The sequence below is a fragment of the Schistocerca nitens genome, chromosome 6 (genome assembly GCF_023898315.1).
Source record: "Schistocerca nitens isolate TAMUIC-IGC-003100 chromosome 6, iqSchNite1.1, whole genome shotgun sequence".
Classification (NCBI taxonomy): Eukaryota; Metazoa; Arthropoda; class Insecta; order Orthoptera; family Acrididae; genus Schistocerca; species Schistocerca nitens.
In genome coordinates, this window is record NC_064619.1 from 299,284,932 (window position 1) to 299,311,002 (window position 26,071).

Below are 26,071 nucleotides of genomic sequence, written 5' to 3' on the forward strand. Positions count from 1 at the left end.
CAGTACGACTAATTAGCTACCCCAGTTAGTTTAAAACTGTGAGGGCGTCACTGGGGAGTGCTGAGCAGGGTGGGGGTGGGGGGTTGGGGGACAGTGTAGTTGAGCAGCGGCCTCCGTGTCGCTGGCGAGGCGAGGTGAAGGGGAGACGGCGGCAGGGCGGGGCGGGACCGCGCCACGGTGTCCATGGTGTGCTGCGGCGTCTCATGGTGTGCCGTGGCGTTTCATGGTGTGCGGCAGCAGCCGCGCGGGCTGCCCGGCGGTCCGCGCATTACGTATATAAGACGGGGTGGCAGCACGCCGACCTGCAACCAAACACAGCACACACGAGGGCGTCACAACCAGTCTGGTGGAGTGGCACAGTCAGGAATTAGGACACAAGATAAAAATGCTCAGTGGAAGTACAAACCATTTTTTTTTTTTTTGAAATTTCTGGCAGATTAAAACTGTGTGCCGGACCGAGACTCGAACTCGGGACCTTTGCCTTTCGCGGGCAAGTGCTGTAACATCTGAGCTACCCAAGCACGACTCACCACCTGTCCTCACAGCTTCAATTCTGTCACTACCTCGTCTCCTACCTTCCAGACTTCGCAGAAGCTCTTCTGCAAACCTTGCAAAACTAGCACTTGTAATGGTTCTTTATTACGTGACCATTACGGCACTCCAATCCCAGTTCTCGATTCCAGTAATATCGTACTCCTTTTCTGCGAAGTAACAGACATATTTCTGTGACAATATTCACATCTGGTTTTATTAATGTATAGGTACTCCGATGTATCCATATATTACAGTGATGTGGTTCTTGTGTATATTCATTTCTGTGAGACTGTCATAATCTTTGACTTAATTGTAACCGTTTTGGCGCGTATGCGCACAGAGCAGTCTTTGTTTCACATTGCAGAAGTTAAGTTGTTATTTCGCTTCGTAAAAGAAATCTTGTGTTTGGTTAAAGTGGAAATTAAATATATGAAGATTGATACAAAACTGTTTTCTTGATGATGTCACAATTAAGAAGAAGTATATGTGAATTGACAAGAAGTTTAATAAAAATGTGGATCGTGAACACAAAGTCAAAAATTATTCCTACCATACCATTGATCTGATCTGGGATTGTTTGATCATTAAGAATATCCTGAAAAACGCCTCTGTTAGGTCTTCAAATATTGGTAAAATACACATCTGGACCTTCTAGCAATCAAAGTGGAATCACCCTAGAATCAACAAGATGAGCCATAACAGCTTCGATGAAATCTACGTGGGAATCCATTCAAGATAAGTGCCAAAATTAATGACTTTTTACAGTGACTTCATTATTTCCATTCTGACGATACCATCCACAGTCAATAACTTTGTTGTTGCCCGATAAAGCGAACATATGCTGCGTGAGCAACATTATTAATATGGTTTCTAACGCACTTTGCAAGTGGTGGTATTGTTAGACACTCCTGGAATAAAGGATATTGCGCAGACATGGCTTAGGCACAGCCTGGGGGATGTTTCCAGAATGAGATTTTCACTTTGCAGTTTTAATTTGGCAGAAAGTTTCAAAAATGGTTAAAATGGCTCTGAGCACTATGGGACTTAACATCGGAGGTCATCAGTCCCCTAGAACTTAGAACTACTTAAACCTAACTAACCTAAGGACATCACACACACCCATGCCCGAGGCAGGATTCGAATCTGCGACCGTAGCGGTCTCGCAGTTCCAGAGTGAAGCGCCCAGCTTCATATCAGCGCACACTCCGCTGCAGATTGAAAATCTCACTCTGGGATCACTTTTTTATTCAGCACTCAACTGTACTTGGGAAACTCTTGTTCTGTTCTTATAAGGGAGCATACCAACTTCACCTCATAAAGGAGCGATCAAAAAGTTTGTTGTTAGTGTTGCTGCACAGTATATGCAACGTAGCGTCACTCCATTGCAGTTATGTAAGCACTGACATGTAGACGAGGGATCAATGTGACATTCGCGACTTTCCAAAGGGCGTGTGGTGAACACGGAGACGTGAACTAAGGCGAAGTTGTCATTAAATGCTTCCAATCACGACTAACGTGCTGTTATTCTTTTCTTGCTTGCTGTTCTTGCTTGCTGAAGGGCAGACACGTAGACATTCGTCATCAGAGAATGAAGAATGTGTGTGGGGCAGCACGTATGTCGAGAACCAGCACTGTCGATTGGTGCGCGACAAGGGGTGCTGGCACGTCCCCATATCGCAAATGTCGTAACGCAGAAGTTACCTCAAGTAGGAGACACTTCATCAATGTGGTCCTGATCTCTTCCCACGCAATTATTATGCCTTCGGTCCCTCAGAAAAGGCCTTCAGAGGGCATCGATAGCTGTTGGACGAGGATGTGAAGCAGGCAGTTACGGGGTTCTTCACGCAGCAGGACACTGTTTTACGAGACGGATATCTTTAACCTGGTACGTCGGGATTTTTGTATCAATGCTCACTGATTTTGCCAGTTTGGCGTACCGATTCTGGACTGTGCGGCCTTCGTACAGAACCTTTTTTATCGCATCATCTATTTTAAGGAGGAAATAGCACACTTACAAGGTATCAACCCCAGCAATCGATCCAGATAGAAAATTTGGACCATAATTCTGACAGTACCTCTTGAATAAACAGCTTTCAAATTCCTCTCGTACACGTTATTTGTCGCTCTTTCAGACCCATTGCAGTCGCCCAATGCCCGAGCTTCACGTACCTCAAAATGAGTAGGAGGTTCGTGGAGTACTGTTTTGATTCTCGTAACGTACTTTTGTCATTGAGTCACAGTCTGCTTCTAACCCGTAGCTGGTGCCAGACATATGTTTGCTTTGAACATTTTTAAAATGTTGTGATTCACAAATGCCCTGTAAATGAATGACACGAATGATTATGCCAGTAAAGAAGTATCGGAGCGCTAGTTCACTGTTAATATTACTGTTGTGCGTTATTAGCCGGCCGTTGTGGCCGAGCGGTTCTAGGCGCTTCAGTCCGAATCCGCGCTGCTGCTACGGTCGCAGTTTCGAATCCTGCCTCGGGCATGGATGTGTGTGATGTCCTTAGATTAGTTAGGTTAAGTAGTTCTAAGTCTAGGGGACTGATGACCTCAGATGTTAAGTCCCATAGTGCTCAGAGCCATTTGAACCATTTGATTTTGTGCGATATTTTCTTTGGATTTTAAAGCTAAAAATGTTAAAGTGAAGTACATTTACTGGAGATGCTGAATCTAAAATCATAGATTTCATTTCAAAATAATTCTTCAGTTTCTCAGGTTTATTCATTTTGATTTTGAGGTGGGTATATTGTTGCAGAATATCAATAGGGTTATCTTGCTAGAATAGTACTAAATGTGTACGAGCGTGTGAGTGTGACATTAGGTCCTCATGTTAGACTGCCTATCTATTTTCGCGTAAAGTAACCTGCCTTCTTGAACAATATTTCAAAACACGTTGAGAAGATGTGTCTACCTGTCCTCTTCTCTCACCTTCACGATGGCGCGAATACGAGGGCTCTGGTTATTTCTCCACTGTACAGTGCTTCGCGCTCGGGCGTTAGGCGGCTACAGTGGCTAGAGCCAGTGACAGACAACCGGTGCGCGCGAAATTTAAAAGCTGTACATTCAGAAGGTCATAACGGCGACATACCACGATAGCGGCCTGAATTTTCACGCGGGATCGATTACCGGGGCTGATATGTTACAAGTGCACTTTTTGCTTGTTAGAATATGTGATCAAGTTGGTGACGCCTCCTTGTTAGGCCTGACACGTTTCAATAATTATTGTCCCTGCATTCTGTGATATGCCTGAAACAGACAACAAGAAATAGTTATGGTCAACACTTTCCGGAGTATCTTAGGATCGTGTAGTCTCACAATTAGGGCACTCGAAATCGAGGAAGATAAATGCACTTTAAGTTTTTAAAAAGTGCAATCCAAATGATAAAATCCCTCACTGTAATCTGATCAGAAATATTCTGTTCTTATTCACACATCTACACACAAAACCACACTTTACACGCAACACTGAAGTGTTGTAGAATGTACTGTGAAAAAAGTCGTGACATAAAACTAGAAAGTAACTTTAACGAATGCATAATAAATACATTTTGTAACACCAAACAGTAAATCGATAACTTATTATTAAAACATTTTATTCTTTCTTGTAATGTCTGGTTTCGCACGTTTTGTTTCTAGTCAGACTGCTGTATTTCATTTACAGGAGTGCTGTTAATCAGCTATGGAATATAATAATAATATAACTATAATTCGTGTGGTTCAACTGCTTGGTGCAAGTCTCTCATTGGAGTGCCACCTGCGTGTTCCTAACCCACACCAGAAATCCTACTGGAGAAAGGGGACCTACAGTTCACGTAGAATCGGAGCCACTTGTCGTATTCACATCACTGATGAGTGAAAGCTGGGCTAAAGGTAGACTGAATATTCCGTCGTCCAACCGTGATTTGATCCCTCGACCCTTCGGTTACCAGGTACGACTTTTACCACTGCACCACCAGGCCCTCCCTACACCTACTGAATGTTTACAGTCGTTCAGTAAAAACAGTAAAGTTTGAATTTGTCAGGAGGATTTTGATCCGCGCACATTCTGTGCAAAGCGAAAATTCATTCTGGAGTGTGTTTTAACGGTACGTCATAAATTTATTCTTTGGTAACTGTTATAAAACGTATTTTATCAAACAAGCACAGGTCCCTCAAAATGTCATCTACTGACAAAGAAACCTTTGAAATCCGTAATGGTTTCTTATGGTAAATAGATGCACTAAAAACATATTTTTTGAATGTTAATCGTCGCTTGTAGGGAAAAAACGAGAAGTTGGAGAAATTACGTTAGTCGAAGCCACTCAGCTACTGACGAATTTAAAGACTAACGCTGCATGGGCTCCAATTTACAGTTCAAGGAACACTCTTATAGGAAACGATTTTTATTGATTTATGCAACTAGAAGACGCTGGATTCCATACGTCCATTCTCGCAGTTTTACTGTCCTATTACAACAAATTTTTACTGTTCGGGAAAGTGATTCATTACTGCAAACATACTTTTTCGGGTGAAATTCCAACTCCATGTCTTGTAGCATCCTTTTCGCCTAAAATAGGATGGACAATTTCTCTCAGATACTTGTATCTTTCTGTCCATACTTTCATTTTGATGGTGGAGTGTTGTTTGTTATTACTTCTGTTTTTGAAGGAGATTTGAAGTCATGTTTCTTTCCTATGTAAGAATGTCCGTCTGTTTTTCTGCTGCTTCTACAACGTCTGCCTGGATTTCGAAATGATCTGCAAAAGCTAGACAGCAACACATGTTCATTGCAGTTTCCATTTAACAGAGTATTATTAAATGCGGAGTGTTATTAAACATTTGATTTAAACGAAATATTAATGTTTCTGCGTATTTCCTTGCGAATCGACAGCAACTGCAGCAAATGTAGGAAGAGAAGGGAAAGAGCAGCAGCACGCGTGAGATTTTATTTTATTTAATTTTTTTCATGCTCTTTGGGCAACTACTATAAGCCGAGTGTTACCACTGTAGAGACTAAATGACCAATGGAACCACATTTTGCTTCTTAAGTGCAGTATGGTTTACCATGTACTAAAAGAATAATACCAAAAGAAAATAACACATAAAGCGCAAAAGTACAGAGGAAAAGACAAACGAGGGAGGGGTGGACGGGAAAGTGAAAATAAAGTTTGTTGTTATCAGTGGATGACGTAAGGATTCCGTGGATGTATTGTAAGATATGTTATAAGAACAGGTAACAACAACAACTAACTTGATGACATTTTTTAACAGATTTTATTGTTTCTTACCATTATCGGTTTCGCACATATATGAACATCAAATGGCTTCGTTGTGTTTACAGGACCAACTGTTACTCGGCTATTGAATGCTTTTAATTCCATGGCGCCCTGCAGCGAAAACATTTGGAACTGATAAGTATTCGAGAAGGAAATGAAACTCGAGGATAAACCCAAGTTGGAAATGTGTAATAAGTTTTTAATCGTATGGCACAAGTACCTACAGTGGTGTATCTTAGTCGCTTTGAATGCTTTCTTTTTTCCGTTTAGCGCCAAATACTGATAAACGTATCACTGTGTTGGTTTCATTAATACAATATTTCATGCTACTCACAAAAGAATGCAAGCCTTCAAAGCAACTAGGACACATTCACGGTTAAGTACGCGGACTAAAGGTATACCACGCAATTTTCAGCTTGACTTCATCCTGGATTTTAATTTCCTTTTCGAATGTTTACCCCTTTTCAATGATTTCACTGAAGGACACCATGGCTTTCAGAACGTTAAATAGCTAGTGATGAACAAAATGTTCTAAACCGGCAGTGGAAAGAAACAATAATACGCCATAAAGAAAGATGCCATCGAGTTAGTGGTTGTTGCTTCTTTTGTACCATATCATAAAGTTGTCTGATCTTCAGATTTGCCACCAATCCAAGGTATCGCTAAATAGCTAAATTTTTATATGAAATACCAGTTTAATTTAATCCTGGTGCTAACGAAGCAAAATAAGTATATTGCAAGTAGAAAACACTGTCAACAATTAATATACTCTAAATGGGAAAAAAATGACGCATCATGAAGGAATTATCCGAATGGGACGAAAATCATTATATGTAATCTACAGGTACAGACAAAGAAACTACTATAGTTTCAGGAATATTGGATGATTTATTCAAAAGAAAGAGATTCAGAAATTGAGCAAGTCAGTTACGCTTTGGTCTACCTGTCGCCCTTATCCAAGCAGTTAATCGGCTAGACACTGATTGATAAGAGTTTTTGGATGTACTCCTGGGGAATATCGTGCAAAATTCTGTCCAATCGTCTCGTTAGATCGTCAGAATCCCGAGCTTATTTGGGGAGGGGAGGGGAGGGGAGGGGGCTACCTTTAATGCTCTAAACGTTCTCAGTAGGGGTGAGGTTCGGCGACCCTGCTGCCCAAGGTAGGGTTTCGCAAGGACGAAGACAAGCAGTAGAAATTCGCCGTGTGCGGATGGGCATTATCTTGCTGAAATGTAAGCTCAGGATGGCCTGCTATAAAGGGCAACAAAACGACGCTTAGAATATCGTCGACGTACCGCTGTGGTGTAGTGGTGCCTTAGATGACAGCGAGAGGGGTCCTGCTATGAAGAGAAATGGGACCCAGACCAGCACTGCTGGTTGTCGGGCCTAATGGTTGGGCGACAGTCAGGTTGGTATCCAATCCCTGTCTGGGGCATCTCCAGACACTTCTTCAATGAGCACCGGGGCTCAGTTCGAGGCAAGACTCATCACTCAAGACAGTTCGGGGCGGAAGACGTGTCTGGGGACGCCCTGGACAGTGGTGGGACCAAAAACATGGCAGTCGCTCGCCTTACGGCCCAACCGCGAGAAGTGATGTCTGTGGTGCCATTTCTTTTCAGGACATCTCTCTTTGTCGTCCGCAGCACCTTTATACCACATCACTACGTCGACGATATTCTACGCCCCGTGTTGTTGACTTCATGGTAAACCATCCTGGGCTTACTCTTCAGTAGACGGCCGGAGTTTCTAATCCTTGTCTTCGTGTCTGTCGAAACCCTTCCTTGACCAGCAAGGTCACCGTGTTTCTCGCAAACTGAGTAAGTTTGGAGCATTATGGGCAAGGCCTTCCGACCATCTCGGGATTTTTACGATCTAACGCGACAATTGGACAGAATTTGACAGGAGGACATCTATCAGCCCTAACAGTCAATACCAAACGGAGTAACTGCTTGCATAAGAGCCAGAGGTAGACCAACGCGTTACTGACTTGCTCAATTTTTGTAGGTTTCTCACTTGAATAAGTCAGACAACTTTTCTGAGACTTATCATTTATTTTGTTTGTGTGTACATGTACATCACATCTACCGATTTCCACCCTATTCGGATATTAAATAAGTAAAGGAGTTTTGCTATTTGAGGAGCAAAATAACTGATGATAGTCGAAGTAGAGATGATATAAAACGTAGACTGGCAATGGCAAGGAAAGCGTTTCTGAAGAAGAGAAATTTGTTAACATCGAGTATAGATTTAAGTGTCAGGAAGTCTTTTCTGAAAGTATTTGTATGGAGTGTAGCCATGTATGGAAGTGAAACATGGACGATAAATAGTTTAGACAAGAAGAGAATAGAAGCTTTCGAAATGTGGTGCTACAGAAGAATGCTGAAGATTAGATGGGTCGATCACATAATTAATGAGGAGGTATTGAATAGGATTGGGGAGGAGTTTTTGGCACAACTTGACAAGAAGAAGGGACCGGTTGGTAGAACATGTTCTGAGGCATCAAGGGATCACAAATTTAGCATTGGAGGGCAGCGTGGAGGGTAAAAATCGTAGAGGGAGACCAAGAGATGAATACACTAAGCAGATTCAGAAGGATGTAGGTTGCGGTAGGTACTGGGAGATGAAGAAGCTTGCACAGGATAGAGTAGCATGGAGAGCTGCATCAGACCAGTCTCTGGATTGAAGACCACAACAACAACATCCTGATACTGGCAGTCCCATAGCCCTGCGAAGTACTCGGAGTGCAAAAGCAGAGTACTTTATTTAACAAGCACCCACCAGAAAATATTCTTGTTATTATTTAGTTAAACTTCAGTTCACTTTGATAGGATGTTCACACGGGTGAGATAACTGGAGGGACTCGAGTGCTGGGCAGCGTGAGTGGGCACAGTGCCGCCTACATGGTGTGTCCTCTACACAAACACGAAGCGCCACTGGCTTGGCTTGGCGCGTGAAATTCTAAATAAAGGAAGGCGAGCGTACCCACCTGCCGGCGAGGCGTCGGCGGCGCGTCCGTTATGGGCTGGCCGCGTCGTGCTGCAGGCTGTCGTCGCTCTCCAGGTACGTGACGTACGAGTCGGTGGAGTCGGGGTGCGCCATGTCGGCCGGCGGCGGGCCCAGGTCGTGCGGAGGCGGCGGGGGCGGCGCGCCGTGCACGTCGTAGCCGTGCATCTGCAACGAGAGGGCAGACGCGCACTCAGCACTGCGTCAAATACTTGTCCAGCCCAGAAACCTAGGTTTCGCCTCCTACGACACCTGGCTGGTTACATTTCTCACTGACTCCATGGGCCAGCTCTGTCCTCTGCCGTTCTACAAAGCAATCGCGTCGTCAATCTCTGGCCCTGCTAATCGGCCAAATGCGCCACCTTTCTATGAGGGACGTTCAGCAAGTAACGCAACACTTTATTTCTGAAAGCAGGTTGGTTTTTTTCAAGATTCCAATACACCGTGTTATTCACCCCTCTTCTGGCTACAAACCCCTATTTTTCAACATAATCTCCTTTAAATGCAATGGCCTTAAACCACTTTACTGGGAGGGTCTATGTGCCCACATGGTACCACTCTAGTGTCCGACGTCTTGCAGCACTAATAACCTCCCCATTATCCACGTGCTGCTGCCCAACGAGTGCATCTTTCATTGAGCCAATCACATGCAAATGGGAAGGTGCAACATCCGGACTGGAGGGTCGATGAAGAAGAATAGTCCAATGAAGTTTTGTGAGTTGCTCTCGGGTGCTCGGAACATGCTGAAGTCGTTTGTCCCATTTCCTGAGGGAAGCAAAATACAGGGTGTCCCAAAAAGAATGATCCAATTTTAAATAGAATTATTTATTAGGAATAAGGACTTAACACCAACAAATTGCATACTAAATTACTCAGAAAAAGAGTAATATAAAAATACATCATAAATGTTCAATATGCCCTTCATTGGCTGCACGGACGACATCTAGCCCATAGCCGAATTCATCCCAAACTAAGCGTAAGGTGTCTTCTGTCACTGAAGCTACAGCAGCTGATATTCTGGTTTTTAGTCCATCAGTGTCACGATGTAAGGGAGGAACGTAAACACATTGTTCAACATATCCCCAAAGGGAGAAATCACATGGTATTAAGTCAGGGGACCTAGGAGGCCAAGAGTGTAAAGCCTGTTCTGGCGGTCCTGTACGCCCTAACCAACGTTGAGGCACGTTGGCATTGAGGAAACTGCGCACGTGGTTGTGCCAGTGCGATGGTGCCCCATCTTGCTGATAGATGAAATTGTCAGAGTGACGACACGTAGACTTGCGGGCGCTCCGCTCAAATGCTCGTCGGATTTGTTCCACTGTTTGTTCAGGAACGCGTGGCCGGCCAGGACTTTAGCCTTTACAGAGGCACCTTGTTTCTTCAAACTGTTTATACCACCGTCGAATGATCTTTGGTAATGGTAGTTTAGCACGAAATCGAATATGAAACGCCCGCTGAACTGTGATCACCGACTGAGCACGACTAAATTCAATAACACAATACGCCTTCCGTTGCGCGGACGCCATATTGAGCGAGACTGGCTGCACGCTCCAGGTCAGGGCTCGTAGCCATGCCGATTACATCTAGCGCTGTTTCAGTTACCTAGTGACATTTGTCTCAATATTATTACAAGTTAAAATCGGTTCATTCTTTTTGGGACACCGTGTATATTTCAGAGTAGATTGTTGCACTATCAGGGAGGAAATCAAAAGAATAATCCTTCAGAATTCCAGAAAACCGTCGTCATGAATAAGGGTGCCGCTTTGAACTTCTTCAGAGGAGAGGTGATATGGCGTCACAATGGATTGCCGTTTTGTTTCCGGTTCCATGTGATGAACCCATGGTTCATCGCCTATGGCGAAGACGCTCGACAACAGATTCCGCATTTTTTTCAACCGAAATTGGCCGAGAAAAAAAAGTGTTGCATTACTTATTAACGGCCCTCGTATGTTATCAATTACACATGAATATTCTTTAGTGATTGATGGGGACCAGAACACCTAAACTAAAAAACAGTGAATATGTTTATAGAGCTGAGACCATGTTACACAATGAAAAAGCAGTTTTTAGGGAACTAAGAGCATTAGAACAAAAAAATTCACTATTAATTTATACTTTCAATGAAACTAGACTGTCTGATACAACACAAGAGTGTCTGAACTGAATGCGAGGTAAACTCTTTCTTCGCTTCTTCTTTCTTTTCCCCTATGGCAGTGGTTCCCAACCTCTCTGAGACCATTATCCCTGAGTGCGGAGTGCGATCATATATTAACTACTATTCCCCCCCCCCCCCCCCCGCCATCCAACCCCGCCATTATGAACATTACCGCCTAACTGAACTTTAAAATTTTTTTGAATAATTAATTTTAAAACGACAAAAGATAAATATTTATTTTATGTAGGTGTTATATTAAATCACGAACTAACGAGTCAGTGCGGCAATTATCTCGATATCGTTCCTCCTTATATTTGCAGACAGGCAAGGCTAGTTAAGGAATAGAACAAAACTGCAGCCAATCCGCACCTTCCGGAACACAGTGACCTGGCTAACGCTGCTCTGAAAATGCTAAAGTCTAGATCTCTCGCACCACCATTAGCAGAACTACTTTTGAGTGACACTTTCAAAATTAGCGACTTGTGGGGAGAATACTGGTAAGCCCTGAAACTGGTTCAAACTCGACTCACTATCGACCCTGCTTCACAACCAGGAATGGATCTGCCTCTCCAGATACGGAAGACAGCGTAATAAGAACGTCCCACAGCATCAGTTGTGACTCATTTTACGATGGGGAATAACCGAATCACTGACCTGGTACTGCGGAGAACATCGTCAGAGTGTGCATCACATTGTCACCGAATGCCGCCTTACAATATATCCAGGAAAAAAAAAGTGGTTTCTTCGAAGCTTTAAACTCTTCATTGGACTGGATTAATGGTCTCAACTCTAAAATATAAATCTGGTTCAAATGGCTCTGAGCACTATGGGACTCAACTGCTGAAGTCATCAGTCCACTAGAACTTAGAACTACTTAAACCTAACTAACCTAAGGACATCACACACATCCATGCCCGAGGCAGGATTCGAACCTGCGACCGTAGCAGTCGCACGGTTCCGGACTGCGCGCCTAGAACCGCGAGACAACCGCGGCCGGCATATAAATCTGTATATACTACACTGTTAATATGTTCTGCTTTATCTTTGTGACTACACTGTGAAATTTTATCACTTTGTTCTACAAATATTATTTTGATGTATTAACCAAATCAATGTAAGCCATACGCTAAATAACTAAATAAATGAGGCAATTGGTACTGCTGCTTCCTAGCAAGTTTTTTCTATACAGTGAAACAGTTCTCAGTGCGTCGTGAATGCTGCTTGCAAGTCCGCCTCAGAAAAGACACCTAACTACCATATCCACATTGAGGGAAGAAGTTTGTTACAAAAAACGCTTCGTCTGCACTACTCCTCTGCCTAGTGACATTTATTTCACCCCAATTTAAAATGAACTAAGTAAAACGTGTGCACTATACTAACCGTTTGTAAATCTCTTGTTTGCTGGACTCCATACTTCTGGAATTGCAGAAATTGGAAGACTGCAAGCTTTATCCGGCCACTAATAACAGCAACAATACTGTTTAGCCCCACACCAGTGCGGCAGCCATTACGTAGTTTATACGAATGTGTGGTGTCTGTTATTTCGGACATACCTCATTTAACTAGATTGATTTTAAATTTGGGTGCATGGTATGGGTAAAGTAAATGTCGCTAGGGAGAGGAGAAGCGCAGGCGGTGCGCTTTTGGTAAAAACTGTCTTCTCTCAATGTGGATACGGTAGTTAGGTGTCTGAAAGAACTGACACCTCACATTCATGTAATTATTTCACCTTCATGGGCAACGAACCCAGAATCGTAATTACGGATGCACATTTACGTTCGAGCTCCTTCAAGAATCTAAAATTAGCGAGCATGGAGACAGGTGGCGCTAGGTAGGTGTGAGACTCTGCAGGGCAGCGTACCGAGATAGTCCGGTAATTTGCGATAAACACTGTGGCCGGGTGGCGCAGTGGTCAAAGCAACTGCCCAGTAAGCAGGAGATCCCGGGTTAGAGTCCAGATCCGGCACACATTTTGACCCGTCCCCGCTGATTCCGCACACAGTCTCGATGCAGCTGAGAGAATTAGTTCCTTTCCTCTCCTTTCTCCCCCTTGAATTTACATTATGTTACGTAGTTACTGGTACGTTATGTTGCGCTGGCAACTAGTTAGCTTATAGTACCGAAGTACATAATGAAGCAACTTCTGGTCTATTGCGGGAACTGTCTACGACCCGGAGAACGTATTTTCAATATATACATATCTCGATTTTAGTGTCATATATTCTTTGTGTAAAGTATGTGTGTAGTGGGCTGACTGTGTAATGAAACTGTTCATATGTAAGTTTCACAACCTGTAACATCCACCACAATGGGTCGACCGATAATTCTAGATTTGAGCAAAAATATAATTTTTGGTAACTTAAGTAATCAGCATTACATTCTTACAAAACAATGATAATTTCAATCTTTTAAAAACAGTTTAGTTTCGTGACAAACACAACTGTACCCTTTTGTTTCTACCCTCAGAAAATTTGATTGTGCCGGCCGTAGTGGCCGAGCGGTTCTAGGCGCGGCGGTCTGGAACCGCGCGACCGCTACGGCCGCAGGTTCGAATCCGGCCTCGGGCATGGATGTGTGTGATGTCCTTAGGTTAGTTAGGTTTACGTAGTTCTAAGTTCTAGGGGACTGACGACCTCAGAAGTTAAGTCCCATAGCGCTCAGAGCCATTTGAACCATTTGAGCCAAATTTGATTGTACCCTTCAGGGGGGTAATTACCCCTAGGTTTGGGAACCAATGCCCTAACGTTTACCCTTCTAGTAAGGAGTCTTTTTTTTTTAGATTTCGCAAATCTTATCTCATTGTTTAATTATTGTGGCCAGACAACACAGTCATCAAAGTAACCCATGAGAGGGACGGCAGAAGACCATCTGTCTGTGAATGATGTGAACTTTGTTCTTTGTTATGTCGTATTTTAACAGTTTGTGCGTAGTATTCTCTGAGGTTGAATTTCGAGACCAGCCCAGGATTTTCCTAAACGAGAGTGGGAAACTGTATAAAAACCACACTCAGGCTGTCTTGCGTAACACCCCACGCAGATTCAATCCGGGTCAAGTCTCACCTCCCTCTCTCGCCAGCTAGCGTGCTGAGAGTTACACGGTATACGAGTAATTTTGAATGGAAGATGAATTTTACATTAATTATTTCATGTGGTCTCGCGAATGCAGTTGTACATTTATTTTACAAACGTTTATCAAATAACTGAAAGTATAATAGTGTTGCCTCCACTGAAAAGGCCGACCGCTGTGGTCGACCGGTTCTAGGCGCTTCAGTCTGGAGCCACTCGGCTGCTATGGTCGCAGTTTCGAATCCTGCCTCGGGCATGGATGTGTGTGACGTCCTTAGGTTAGTTAGGTTTAAGCAGTTCTAAGTCTATGGGACTGATGACGTCAGATGTTAAGTCCCATAGCGCTTCGAGCCATGTGAACCATTTTTCCACTGAAAAACAGTTCTTTATCGGCCACGAAAGCCTTATCTGTCGGGGCTGAAGATGAGGGGAAGCAACCTTGTCCACTGGAAGAACCTTCTGATGGTGTCAGTTATTTTTCACTGTCTGGCGTCTCGATGTTGTGTGCGTTAACTGATCGTGGCAACAAGTAGCTGGCGAACGAGGCGTTTGTAGACGAGGCACCTCAGCGATGAGCGACATCAGACACATAATAGCCTACCTTAGAGAAGTAGGAGATGAAGTACTGGCGGAAGTGAAGCTGTGACGGTGGGTCGTGGGTCATGAGTCGTGCTTGGGTACCTCAGTTGGTAGACCACTTGACCACAAAAGGCAGAGGTCACAGATCACAGATTCGAGACCTGATCCGGCACACAGTGTTAATCTGCTAGGAAGTTTTAACAAAGCAACGCCGCGCGCGTTCCTTAACTCAGTCGGTAAAAACGGAACCCTTATAGAGTCATTTTTTGTCCTTCTTTCTGAATAACTTAAGAACCATTTGTCCCAGGAGAGGGTAGACGTATCGATTTGAAATTTGTGTCACATACTGAAGTCTAAAGGCCCTTAGCGGTGTAAAAAAGTTAACCTTCTACGTCAATGGAATCAGATACGGCCATTTATGTCACATATTTTACTTTTTGCAAACTCGTTCATCAAAACCGATAGAACACTTTCCGTTGTCATAGGATCATGAAACTTGGCAGGAAGCGAAGTTCCACAGTACAAATAAAGGGGAAAAAAATCCGAAAATTGTTAATTATTGGCTATATCATATGACAAAAATACGTTGCTCGTCATTTGTTATCCGACTGTCTACCTGTCCGTGTGTTAGGAACCCTCTTTCTGAGGAACGGGTTGAGGTATCACGTTCAAATCTGTGTCACATACTAAGGCCTAAGGTCTTGGCTTTAAACTTCCAAGCCAATGTAGTCAAAAGATACTGCAATTTATGTCACATATTTTGATATCTTGACGGGTAAAACTTTCGAAATTCTCGATTCCTTGGGTGGATAAACTATTAACATACGAAATTAAATTTGTGCGGAGCCCTCGGTGCACGAGCCTTCCTCGCACTTAAACAAAATTTGGGTATTTTCCTCACCTGCTTTCTTTTTAGATCCTGTTTCTGCCTCTTTTTTGCTACTGGTAAGAAAGAATGTGGAGTACCACCCGTAGCTGAAGCTGTTACTGGCCGTTTAAACTTCATAATTTCCTCCGATTTTTTCTTGTTTTTGTAATTTTGGGACCCCACCCCTCCCCCTGGTCCAGCCCGTTATATTGCACTTGGTTATCTAACAAACCACTCTCGATATTTCCGTTGGTTCTCAGGCATTTAACGTCTTCTGCCGGAAAGTGTGCTTGCATCCAGTGTCGTTGCCCAGGGTATGTGGCAGACGAAACGGTGTTCTGGATTTGAATGCATCTCGCAGCACATACCGTAGGCTACCGATGCCTCCTGACACTAAAAGCATTTTACGGGGCCTAGGAACGCTTCAGACGTTGCGACTGCCTTTGGCAGAACAACGGATGACGATGTTATGGGGAAGGATGTATGCTTGTTTTAATGAAAGCAAGCGTTACATACAAAGCAGGCATCACAACACTAGAATAATAAATTAAACACTCGTCATGTCGTGGTGCAGGTGGTTAGCTCTTCCTTCTTCCAAGATGAGAATCAGGCAGCGAGGGGGCTTCTTCGACCCTACCAACGGCCCACACTTGGTGGCAGCCGTCCTCTCAGTGGTCAGTGGTTTCCCGTAATTCCTTCTCTGCAGAATGTTGCTTCTAATCTGATACCTAAGTACGAGCCATCAGAAAGGCGACACTTAAGTCATCAATTTGAAAATTTAACGCTGTTGGCGTAGGAGGTCGGCAAAATTATCATACTTTGTAGTGAAAGGCGTGAAAACAAATGTGTTTGTACAGTGATTATGGAACGTAGCACTCATAAAAGTAAGAACGTCCCTTACTAAAGTATGATTTTAATTAGTTGACCTCTAACATTTGAGGTCCGAAGTTGCAATGTTGTCGCGAAAGTACTGTTTGCAGGCTCCCATCACAGCACTCCTCTGTTCATGGCAATATAAAATGTATTTAAAGTCTCTATCCCCTACAAATATCACGCAACAAATCTGAAACCATGTATGGCTCTGAGCACTATGGGACTCAACTGTTGAGGTCATTAGTTCCCTAGAACTTAGAACTACTTAAACCTAACTAACCTAAGGACATCACAAACATCCATGCCCGAGGCAGGATTCGAACCTGCGACCGTAGCGGTCTCGCGGTTCCAGACTGCAGCGCCTTTAACCGCACGGCCACTTCGGCCGGCTGAAACCATGTATGATACAGATCTCTACATCTTCTGTAAGAATGTAAAAAATCTCTCTTCTTAGTTTTAACAGGGCCAATATTAATTTTTCTTCACAGAACAGGCGCAACCTTTGGAGTCTGGAGAACTTTCCTGCTTGAGAAATAGAACGCACAACGCTTTGCGCTTCGGAAGTAGTACCACAGTGGAAACAGAAAATGACAGCTTGTGTGGGTACATGACGACCAGAACACCAGTTATCAGTCAAATCGTCTACTCTGGTAGCCATGAGATACTGCTATACTTATGTCATCCTGATGTTTTAGTGGAGTTGTTTACGGGAACGGTGGAATCTTTACTGAAGCTGGATTAAAAAAAAATCAAGAATGGCATGCGGCTATAAAGTCGGATAGCGTCAATGTACTGTTTTACACTGCTATCGTTCTCCTTGACGATATCTTACTGCTGCTGACATCTATAGTACAGTTGACCAACAAACTCCGGAATATTGAATAACGGAACCTGTCGAATGCAGTAACCAGCATGAGTAATCTTTTGGCGAATTCGGTATGAAGTTAGTATAGTCAAATTCACTATCACGCTACGATAATTAATGAGAGAGATAACTACACATATTATACGTCGTTTAATAAGCATCCGCTCAAGAGAAGAAGTTCGCACTAATCTTTCAATGCTTCCTATGTGTGACCCTTGAAACAGCAAGGTTGGTCAGACCGGTTCGAATGCAGTCCGTAGTTGAAGAGCGAACATCTGCGAAACCGGAAAATGTACCTATGCTAGTTCAGTTTTTATTAATCGTTTTGGCGGGTACAGAACTAGATCTCATCTCACTAGAAAAATGCTAAACGTAGAAAAACGCACACAAAAAGGGAGGGAAGACATATCCACTACAGGACAAGGTAAATGATTGAAAAGGAAGTTAAAATGCATTTTACTCTGAGAAATAGCGTACCATAACACTGCTTCCGTTATTCTTCACTTTCTAGGGTCACACATTCTTCCTGCTCGATTAGTCTCTCCTCATTTTCTTTATGTTTACAGCCAATAGTTATTGATACTTCCAATTGTTCCAATGATTTAGTTCAATTTAGTCAATAGCGTTTATTATTTTGAATCGTATCCGTTGCATCCGAATACGTCCAGGTCTTCCTGTACGTTAATCGTTTCAAATGCGTTTAATTGACGTTTCGGCTACTTTAACACCATGAAGACTTTTATTTATCGGATATCCATGTGGATATAATGTTAAGATTTTTGTCTATTGGCTACAATTTTTTCCGAGGAAAGTCTTAATTTTTTTTAACATCTGCAACATTCTGACTTCCTAGTTCAACTCTTTTATTAAGAACTTCAAGGATAAGCTGTACCTAATATCATTAACCTACAATGCTGGACAAAGGCCGCCTGTCTTTCAGTGCATTACGGTTTTCGCCAATGCACATTCACGCTGCTCTTGCGCGTGTCATCTATCCATCATCCATTTGGTCGTCTTCGTGTTTTCCTATCGCTTCTCTTCTTGTCTCAATTGCCTGTCGTCAAGTTTCGCTTCCAGTTCTTGAATTGTTTAAGCCTGGCTACACCGTAACAGACTAAACCAATGTAGGCCAGGCTTCTTCCATCACCAGTACACTTTCGTATTCCCCGTTAAAGGATTTGAAAGCTTCCGCTTGATCTGTTTTGATGATATGAAACCTCCTCCCCTACGTTGTCTTTCATATCTTATTTTCTCGCTATCTGAAAAAGTGTAATGAAAGTTGTTGAACTGATGTATACATTTTTCAATATACTAACATAGGTTAAATTAATATATTATTTCTCATAATCTATCAGTCCGAAACATAGTGGAAACTGATATTCATTTTAGTATTTCGTCACGGTCAGCAAGTGCTCTACTGTGTAATATCCAGCTTTAAAGCTAGCTTGGTTCTTTGCTTAACCAAAATACCCACAATTTTTATACAGTTAGTGATAAGTTTAGTGAATATCCCTAGTTATTTTTATGTCGTATCTTACGCTTTCTCGTGAGATAGGATAACAGGCTTGTTCCAAATTGCCTTCGTGCGCACAAAGACTAAATAATTTCGAAAGCTCCTTTCTATGCAGCTATAATAATCGCTATAGAAACGCCATTATCTAGCGGTACCTTCCATTTCTTTGTACCTTGAATGACTTTATACACTTCACTTGACATGATTTCGGATATTCATTAGCTTCATTATGATCGTTCTGTGATACTTTTAAGAATCTACGCGAACATTTCAAGACATCTTCGGATGCTTGTAGTAGAGTTCGTTTTACAATGTTGTGGAAAGAGCAGTAGCAACAATAGCTTTATCTTGCAACTCTTCCATTTGGTCCGTGTTTGCATAGATAAACAGCAATATAGGAGTTTTGAGTCCACCTTGATGAAAAACATTTTTGTATGTAAATAAGTAACAAAAAGTGTTTTACATCAAGGGAGACTCACAATTCCTGTATTGTTGTACCGCTGCGGAAGTTACTTCACAGAGAGTACAACGATGGTTTGTGCAATGTACAAACCATCCGGCGTATAAAAATAGATATATATGGACATATGCATGGTAATATGGTCGTGCAGTGTTCAGCTTAAACCACAAATGAAGAGGTTCGTGGGAACAGTAGTCTTGCAATGTAAACAGAATGAGAAAGAAACTTCAGTACGGTGTCATATACAAAAAGTTGGCAGTATTCATTTGTACATGATACATGTGATGTTCTCTAAACCTTCCACCGCAATTTTTTGATAATTTTTTCACATAAAATACGCTATCGCGTTGAAGTTATTCAGCAGTCGTCTGGTTAAAAGACGACGAAATTGTGTTTCAAGACATATCTAATAAAATAATCCACTGTAAAGGCGGTATATAGATTATTTCGTCAATTTTCCAGTCATACTACTGTCTTGCATTCCCAAGGAAAACAATGCGGCTAGCATAACATTTAGCTTTTAGCTCGTTTTGACTGAGGCAGACAGCGCATCGTGGTTAGCTAACGCCACAGAATGTAGTCAGTAGCACAAAGCTTCACTTCTCCCACATTTTCTGTTAAAAACTACCGCAGAATGATTTACGAATCTCACAATTACGGTGTCGTTGCACTGGCGCGTTACAAAGCAGTCTAGCAATTAACTGCAAATCCTCACTCATTACAAATATCCATAAATCTTTCTTTCCAGAAAGAATGCTACGTCTCATGAACTGCATAGCGGCAGCAGCAAAATTGTTCAGATTACTTCGCCAGGTCGCTGCACAAGCATTAATATGTAAACCTGGGATCAAAGTCCTGACTCGGATGCGTGCAACGTGAGCAGTGTTACTGGAATGCTGTTTCTCATAGAGGAATGCGACATTGCATTCACATCCATTAAAAGCACTAATTAGCTCTAAGAACTGAGAACAACTGGCTACATGATTTTGTTGTTCTCCTTCAAACCAAGTGGAATAGTAATTATCACGCTGTTTGTTGGCGTTTCACAGTACAATGACAGTATTGCCCGACTGCAGATATCATCTGCGGAAATGTTTGTGTCAAGAACAGCCCCTGTCGTCCACTAATGCTTATGATTTCTAGTATTATTTTTAGTGTCGTAAGTTTTCTGACTGATATGGTGTTACTTTCAGTCTTTTCCTATCTTGAACTTGCCCTTTCATTTCTAAATTGCTACTACACCAAATATTCTGTATAATTTGTAATGAATACTGTAGTGTTCTTTGTGCCCCTACTTTTCCCCACTGCTTCTCCTTCCAACGCCAGAATCCTATCTGTTTCAGTACTCTTACACTACCTACCTTAACTGGCCATTTAATCTGAAACATTCTGTGACAGCCATACATTTCCATTGGTTCTAGTTTCTTGTTATAGGTTATTTCGGATGATCCACAAGTCCGATTAGGCTACTCCTAAACAACACAACTGCTTCACGTGATATAATATATTGATGAGACTATTCCTGTTGTTTCTCTAGCTACTACAGGGAATTCATGGACAGTGATTGGAGCAATCTCTCCCGTAAGCGCAATTCAAATTAAAGTCAGTTACGATTAAAGACAGTATTTTCAAATCGTAAGGAAGATTTATACAGTCACCAAGGACTACAATTCAATGCAGTTCTACACCACTGCAACCAGTTGACTGGTTGCAGTTGTTTATAACTTATTATATACAGTCACGGTTCTAAAATATCCGTAATGGATAAGCATAATCAATGCAGTTCATCCAAAGCCTACTACAAAACACGTGGTTCTTTGTCACCCAGAATAACAAGAAAGCCTATGGAGAATCCGAAAGAACGCCCTTCCTCAAAGCAGCGTGCTGGCACCACTGGTGTATAATATCTACATCAGCGTCCAATCTGTTGGGACAAACTCAAAATATTTCATTAATGCCGACGACACATTAGTTGAAACCAAAGAGAGAGCGTTTGAGGAGGTAGAAACTAAACTGGCTGCAACTCTCGAAGATCTGGCAGATACGACAGTAACCACCTAAAACCTAACCCATCCCAAACACAGGTCTGTGCGTTTCATTGAGAAGTCGACAAGCTGTGGGAACACTGGAACTAACTTGAAGGGGAACAGCGACTACGACACTGGGATAATACTACATACTACGGGGTAAAATTGGAGCGCACACTTACTTTTTAGAGCTCATTGCGAGAACATGAAGCTCAAAGCCGGCAGCCGAAGTCATACTATACGCAAGCTCACTTACAGGACGTTGGGGGGCTCGACTAAATGTTCTACGTACGTCTGTTATGCGTCTATGTTTCTCCACAGCAGAATATGCAGCAACAGTCTGGTTGAATTGCACGCGCATCAGGCACGTTGTCACCGTTCTTAACGGGACAGACCGTATTACGAATACAACTGTTTGCCTACGACCGACTCCAGTTGACACAAACTACCATCTTGTAGGTATAGCAGCCCGGGATATAAGAGAAGAACAGTCGCAGAGCTTGAGATAAAAAACACAAATGATTCCCGGCATCCCTTGTTTGGAAGCGATGCGTCATGCTTTGGGATAAATTCAAGAAAAAGCTGTGTACGAAATAACTGAAGCAATTACGTCATTATATTCGGCTTGCGAATGGAACTGTGGGGCAACTTGGAAGTGAAAGTAATAGCCAGAACCTAAAGGAAGAGCCTATTGCCGATTTCTAGCTACTCTACCAGACGTGGAAGACTCTGAAAAGACTGCTAACTGGAGTGACGCGGTGAAAACGAAACTTGTAGTGGTGGAGGTGTGGAGAAATTGGTTGTTGGTTGTTTTGGGGAAGGAGACCAGACAGCGTGGTCATCGGTCTCATCCGATTAGGGAAGGATGGGGAAAGAAGTCGGCCGTGCCCTTTCAGAGGAACCATCCCGGCATTTGCCTGGAGTGATTTAGGGAAATCACGGAAAACCTAAATCAGGATGGCCGGACGCGGGATTGAATCGTCGTCGTCGCGAATGCGAGTCCAGTGTCTAACCACTGCGCCACCTCGCTCGGTCAGGTGTGGAGTTCAAGACGCTGAACATCTCTTGTCTGCCCGTAGTTGCCTGAAGCCTGCACGCTGGAAGATCTGGTATTAGCAAATGTCCCAGCAATCAAGACTGCCGAATTCTGGGCCTCAAAATCAGTTTGACTTTTACAAAGTCTTGCGTATATATCTGTGCCTGTAAATATTCTTAACTGTACTTTACCGTCCTGGATCCTAAAATAATAATCACAACAACTAAAAGAATTGTATAAATAGATTACACTCTACGTGTCCGATTTGCGTTTTGATATACTGGGTAATCTGAGTAAGAGTACGTCCTGCAGGGAACGCGATTCTACGTTTCTGCTCTGACCCCTCGGAGAGGCCGTTCTCGCATGTGGTCTTGCGTTGCGACGCGCGCGTTGTAGTCGTCCCGCAGGCCGTCTGCGATCCGCTTTAAAAAGAGGGCCTCTGATTGCTGACGTCAGCGCCGGCATCGCCCAATGGCGGGTCTGCAATCTGCATAATTACTGCTCGTAGCACGACGCGGCAGCACCGCGGGAGGGGCGGGCGGCAGCGGTCCGCGTTGGGAGGGAGGGGAGAGGGAGGAAGGGCGGGGGAGAGGGGAAGGGAGGCGCAGGGGAGGGGAGGGGAACGGGAGGAGGAAACCGGCCCGGCCGCGCGAGGGACGACTTTTTAATACATCTTAAGATAAAAGAGGAGCGGCGAGTTTTCCACTTTAAGATTTTGTCCGCCGGCTGTTCGTCGCAGTCCCTCTTCTCCGACTTCTCTCTCCCCTTCTCACTGCCGTCCCCTCCCTGCCGCCCATCCGCTCTTTTTTAATCCGTTGCGCCTTTATCCGTGTGGGAGAGCATTTAATGGATTGCTTAGGGTAAGGTAGAGTACGGACCACCGTACCACGAGAACAGCATCCAAAGTTTACGGCAAGTGGGTAAGTATTCCACAAAATATGCCATCTGCATTGAAATTGCCGACAGTGTATGTGGTCAGAAGAATTTCGTTTCCAGCCAGTGTTTGAGGTGCAAGCCTCCGGTGAGACTGCTACATCGGATTTTCGTCGCGCTTCAGATTTCTCTCTCGGTAAAAAGAAGGGGGAAAAATGTGTTGTTAAACACTAGAGCTCTGTCACGTCACTGAATTCCCGAGATGCATCTTGGTATATGGCCTAAAGGGACTCCCGTATTTGCTTTGATACAAATTTGATTTGAAAAGAAAGTAGCGGATAAAGAAAACTGAGAAAGTGATACTTCAAATTCAATGCGCGCTCTCAGCTGGCAACAGTAACAAAGATTCGTCGCACAAAACGTAAAGCGGAGGTCACAAGTGATAATGAGAACACGCTAGGATAATGCAGAATGGATGACAGATATATCATGCACTACGAAAAGAGGACAGTTTTGCTTCCGTTAACGGATCAAATGGTTCAAATGGCTCTGAGCACTATGGGACTTAACATCTGAGGTCATCAGTGCCCTAGACTTACAACTACTTAAACCTAACTAACCTAAGGACAACAAACATACACATCCATACCCGAGGCAGGATTCGAATCTGCTACCGTAGTAGTCGCGCGGTTCCGGACTGAAGCGCCTAGAACCGCTCGCCCACCGCGGCCGGCATTGAAAACGTCACAGTGTTGTTTTTATTCCGGCCTGGACATTCGTCACAAAACAACCAGTGTTCTTTAACGTGATTTGAAACAAAAGCATTGAAATAATCGAGGAAAAAACGGCATATTTGTCACGGAGAACAACTTAAGTCTTGGACTAAGGCTGTTCTGCTGGTAAACACGAGTACGGTTACTGGAAATAATGTACAGAAGATGCGGACTATCGTCATTTTGGTATTAAACGATGCGAGCTTGGCATCTGAACATTATTGTACTCATAACTCAGGACCATGAAAATGCGAACCCGAGCCGTTTTGCAGATTCACCATTTATGTTATCTGCCACCAAATATGGCAGGTGACACAAAAATTGATCTCTTTGCAGGTGACGCAAATGTTATAGTGAAACATGTGGAACATAATATAAATTATGAACCTAATAAGGTAGTAACAAACATAGGCACGTGGCTTTCAGAGAACAAATCAACACTTGACTGTAACAAGACGCAATCCAGAGAGTTCCTTACAGAGAACTCTCGTAAAATGCAAATTTTATTGCGCCCAGGCGGTCTAATAGTCTGTGAAGCGACCATTTAAAATTATCAAGACTGAAGGCAGCTTGAGGGCTATGTTGGAAGTACCACATTCAAGGTCTTGTGTTGAAACTGAATTCTGCTATCTTCACTATAACGATGATGTCCACTGTGTCTGACACTGAAACAAGAAGGTCTGTTTATTTTGCTTGCTTTCGCTGTTATCTCGTACTGTGTTATATTCTTAGGCAACTCGGTGCACTCACGAATAATATTCTCAGCCCAGAAAATATCGGTCAGACTGATCTATGTTATTTCCCGAAATTCTTGTAGTCTGTTGTTTAGTGGTGTTTAGGAGCTCCACCTCCGCTTTCGCTGTCCGCATTATATTCCACCACGGGGTTTGGTGTTGATAATAGTAACTCATTCAGAAGAAACTTCAGAACTTGCTCAGTGGACACTAGACGGAAAAGACGATGTATAGGTGAATAACACTACCTTAAGCAGAGTACAGGAAGATGTGTACTATTCAGAAATTTTCATTGTCAATAGGACTGAAAAAATTCAAATCCAAATCCAAGGTTTCTTTGTGACGCGCTCCTGTTCCGTGCAGATTTCATCGCAGTCATCAACACGTTTTCTCTGTTATGTGCTATTTATTTTTCACGCGCTGTTTCTTCGTGCTTCTTTAGAAATTCGAGCGTCTGTAAAAAGAGCGATGCGTGAAGGTTACACCAACTACCACCATCATACTTTAGCTACAGATCTTGCCGAGAACCCAAGCAAATGTTCCTTCTACGTAAAATCGTTGAGTGGGTCCAAGGCTTCTATTCAGTCACTCGTAGAGCAGTCTGGGGAGGCAACAGAAGGCAGCAAACGAGAAGCTGAAGTTTTAAACCATTCACTCAAGAGGATCGTACAAATATACCGTCGTTTGACTACAGCACACATTCCTGCATGAAGAACAGAAATTGGCATCCGTGGCTTAGAGAAACAACTGAAATAGTTGAAAACAAATGACTCATCAGCTCCAGATGGAATCTCAGTTCGGTTTTACAGAGAGCACTTTATGGCATTAGTCCCTTATGTAGCCTGCATTTATCGCGAATCTTTCGACCAGTGAAAAGTCTCAAACGTATGGAAAAAAAAGCGCAGGTGGCTCTTGTACATAGGAACGGTAAAAGAACGGGCCCGCAAAATTACAGACCAATATCCTTAACATCGGTTTGGTGCAGAGTCCTTGAACATATTCTTTATTCGAGTATAGTACATTTCCTTGAGACGGGAAAGTTTCTGTTCACAAATCAGCAAGGATTTAGAAAGCACCGCTCGTGCGAAACTCAGCTTGCCCTTTTCTTACACGATATCCTGCAAACAATGGATGAAGGGCACCTGGCGGTTTCCATATTCCAGGATTTCCGTAAAGCATCGGACACGGTGTCTCACTGCCCAATTTACAGGATTACCGAATAGGTTCCCAGGATTGTGAGTGGCTCGAAGACTTCTTGAGTAAGAGAACCCTGTATGTTGTCCTCGACGGCGAGTGTTCAGCAGAGACAAAGGTATCGTCAGGAGTGCCTGAGGGAAATGTGATAGGAGCACTGTGTTATTTTCCTTATACGTAAATGATTAGGCTGACAGAGTACGCAGCAGTCTGCGGCTGTTTGCTCATGATGCTGTGGTGTGCGAGAATGTGTCGTCG

General features: G+C 43.2%; 1 protein-coding gene across 1 annotated transcript in view; it reads right to left on the reverse strand.

Moving 5' to 3' along the window:
* Positions 1 to 283: 283 nt before the first annotated feature.
* LOC126262804 (insulin gene enhancer protein isl-1) overlaps positions 284 to 26,071 on the reverse strand; it is a 468,702-nt gene continuing 442,914 nt past the window's right edge. The window contains exons 7-8 of the mRNA XM_049959645.1: positions 8,782 to 8,966; positions 284 to 302 (exon numbers count right to left, since the gene is read on the reverse strand). Coding sequence (XP_049815602.1) covers positions 8,811 to 8,966 — 156 coding nt within the window. The 3' untranslated portion in view covers positions 284 to 302; positions 8,782 to 8,810. The remainder of the gene's footprint in view (positions 303 to 8,781; positions 8,967 to 26,071) is intronic.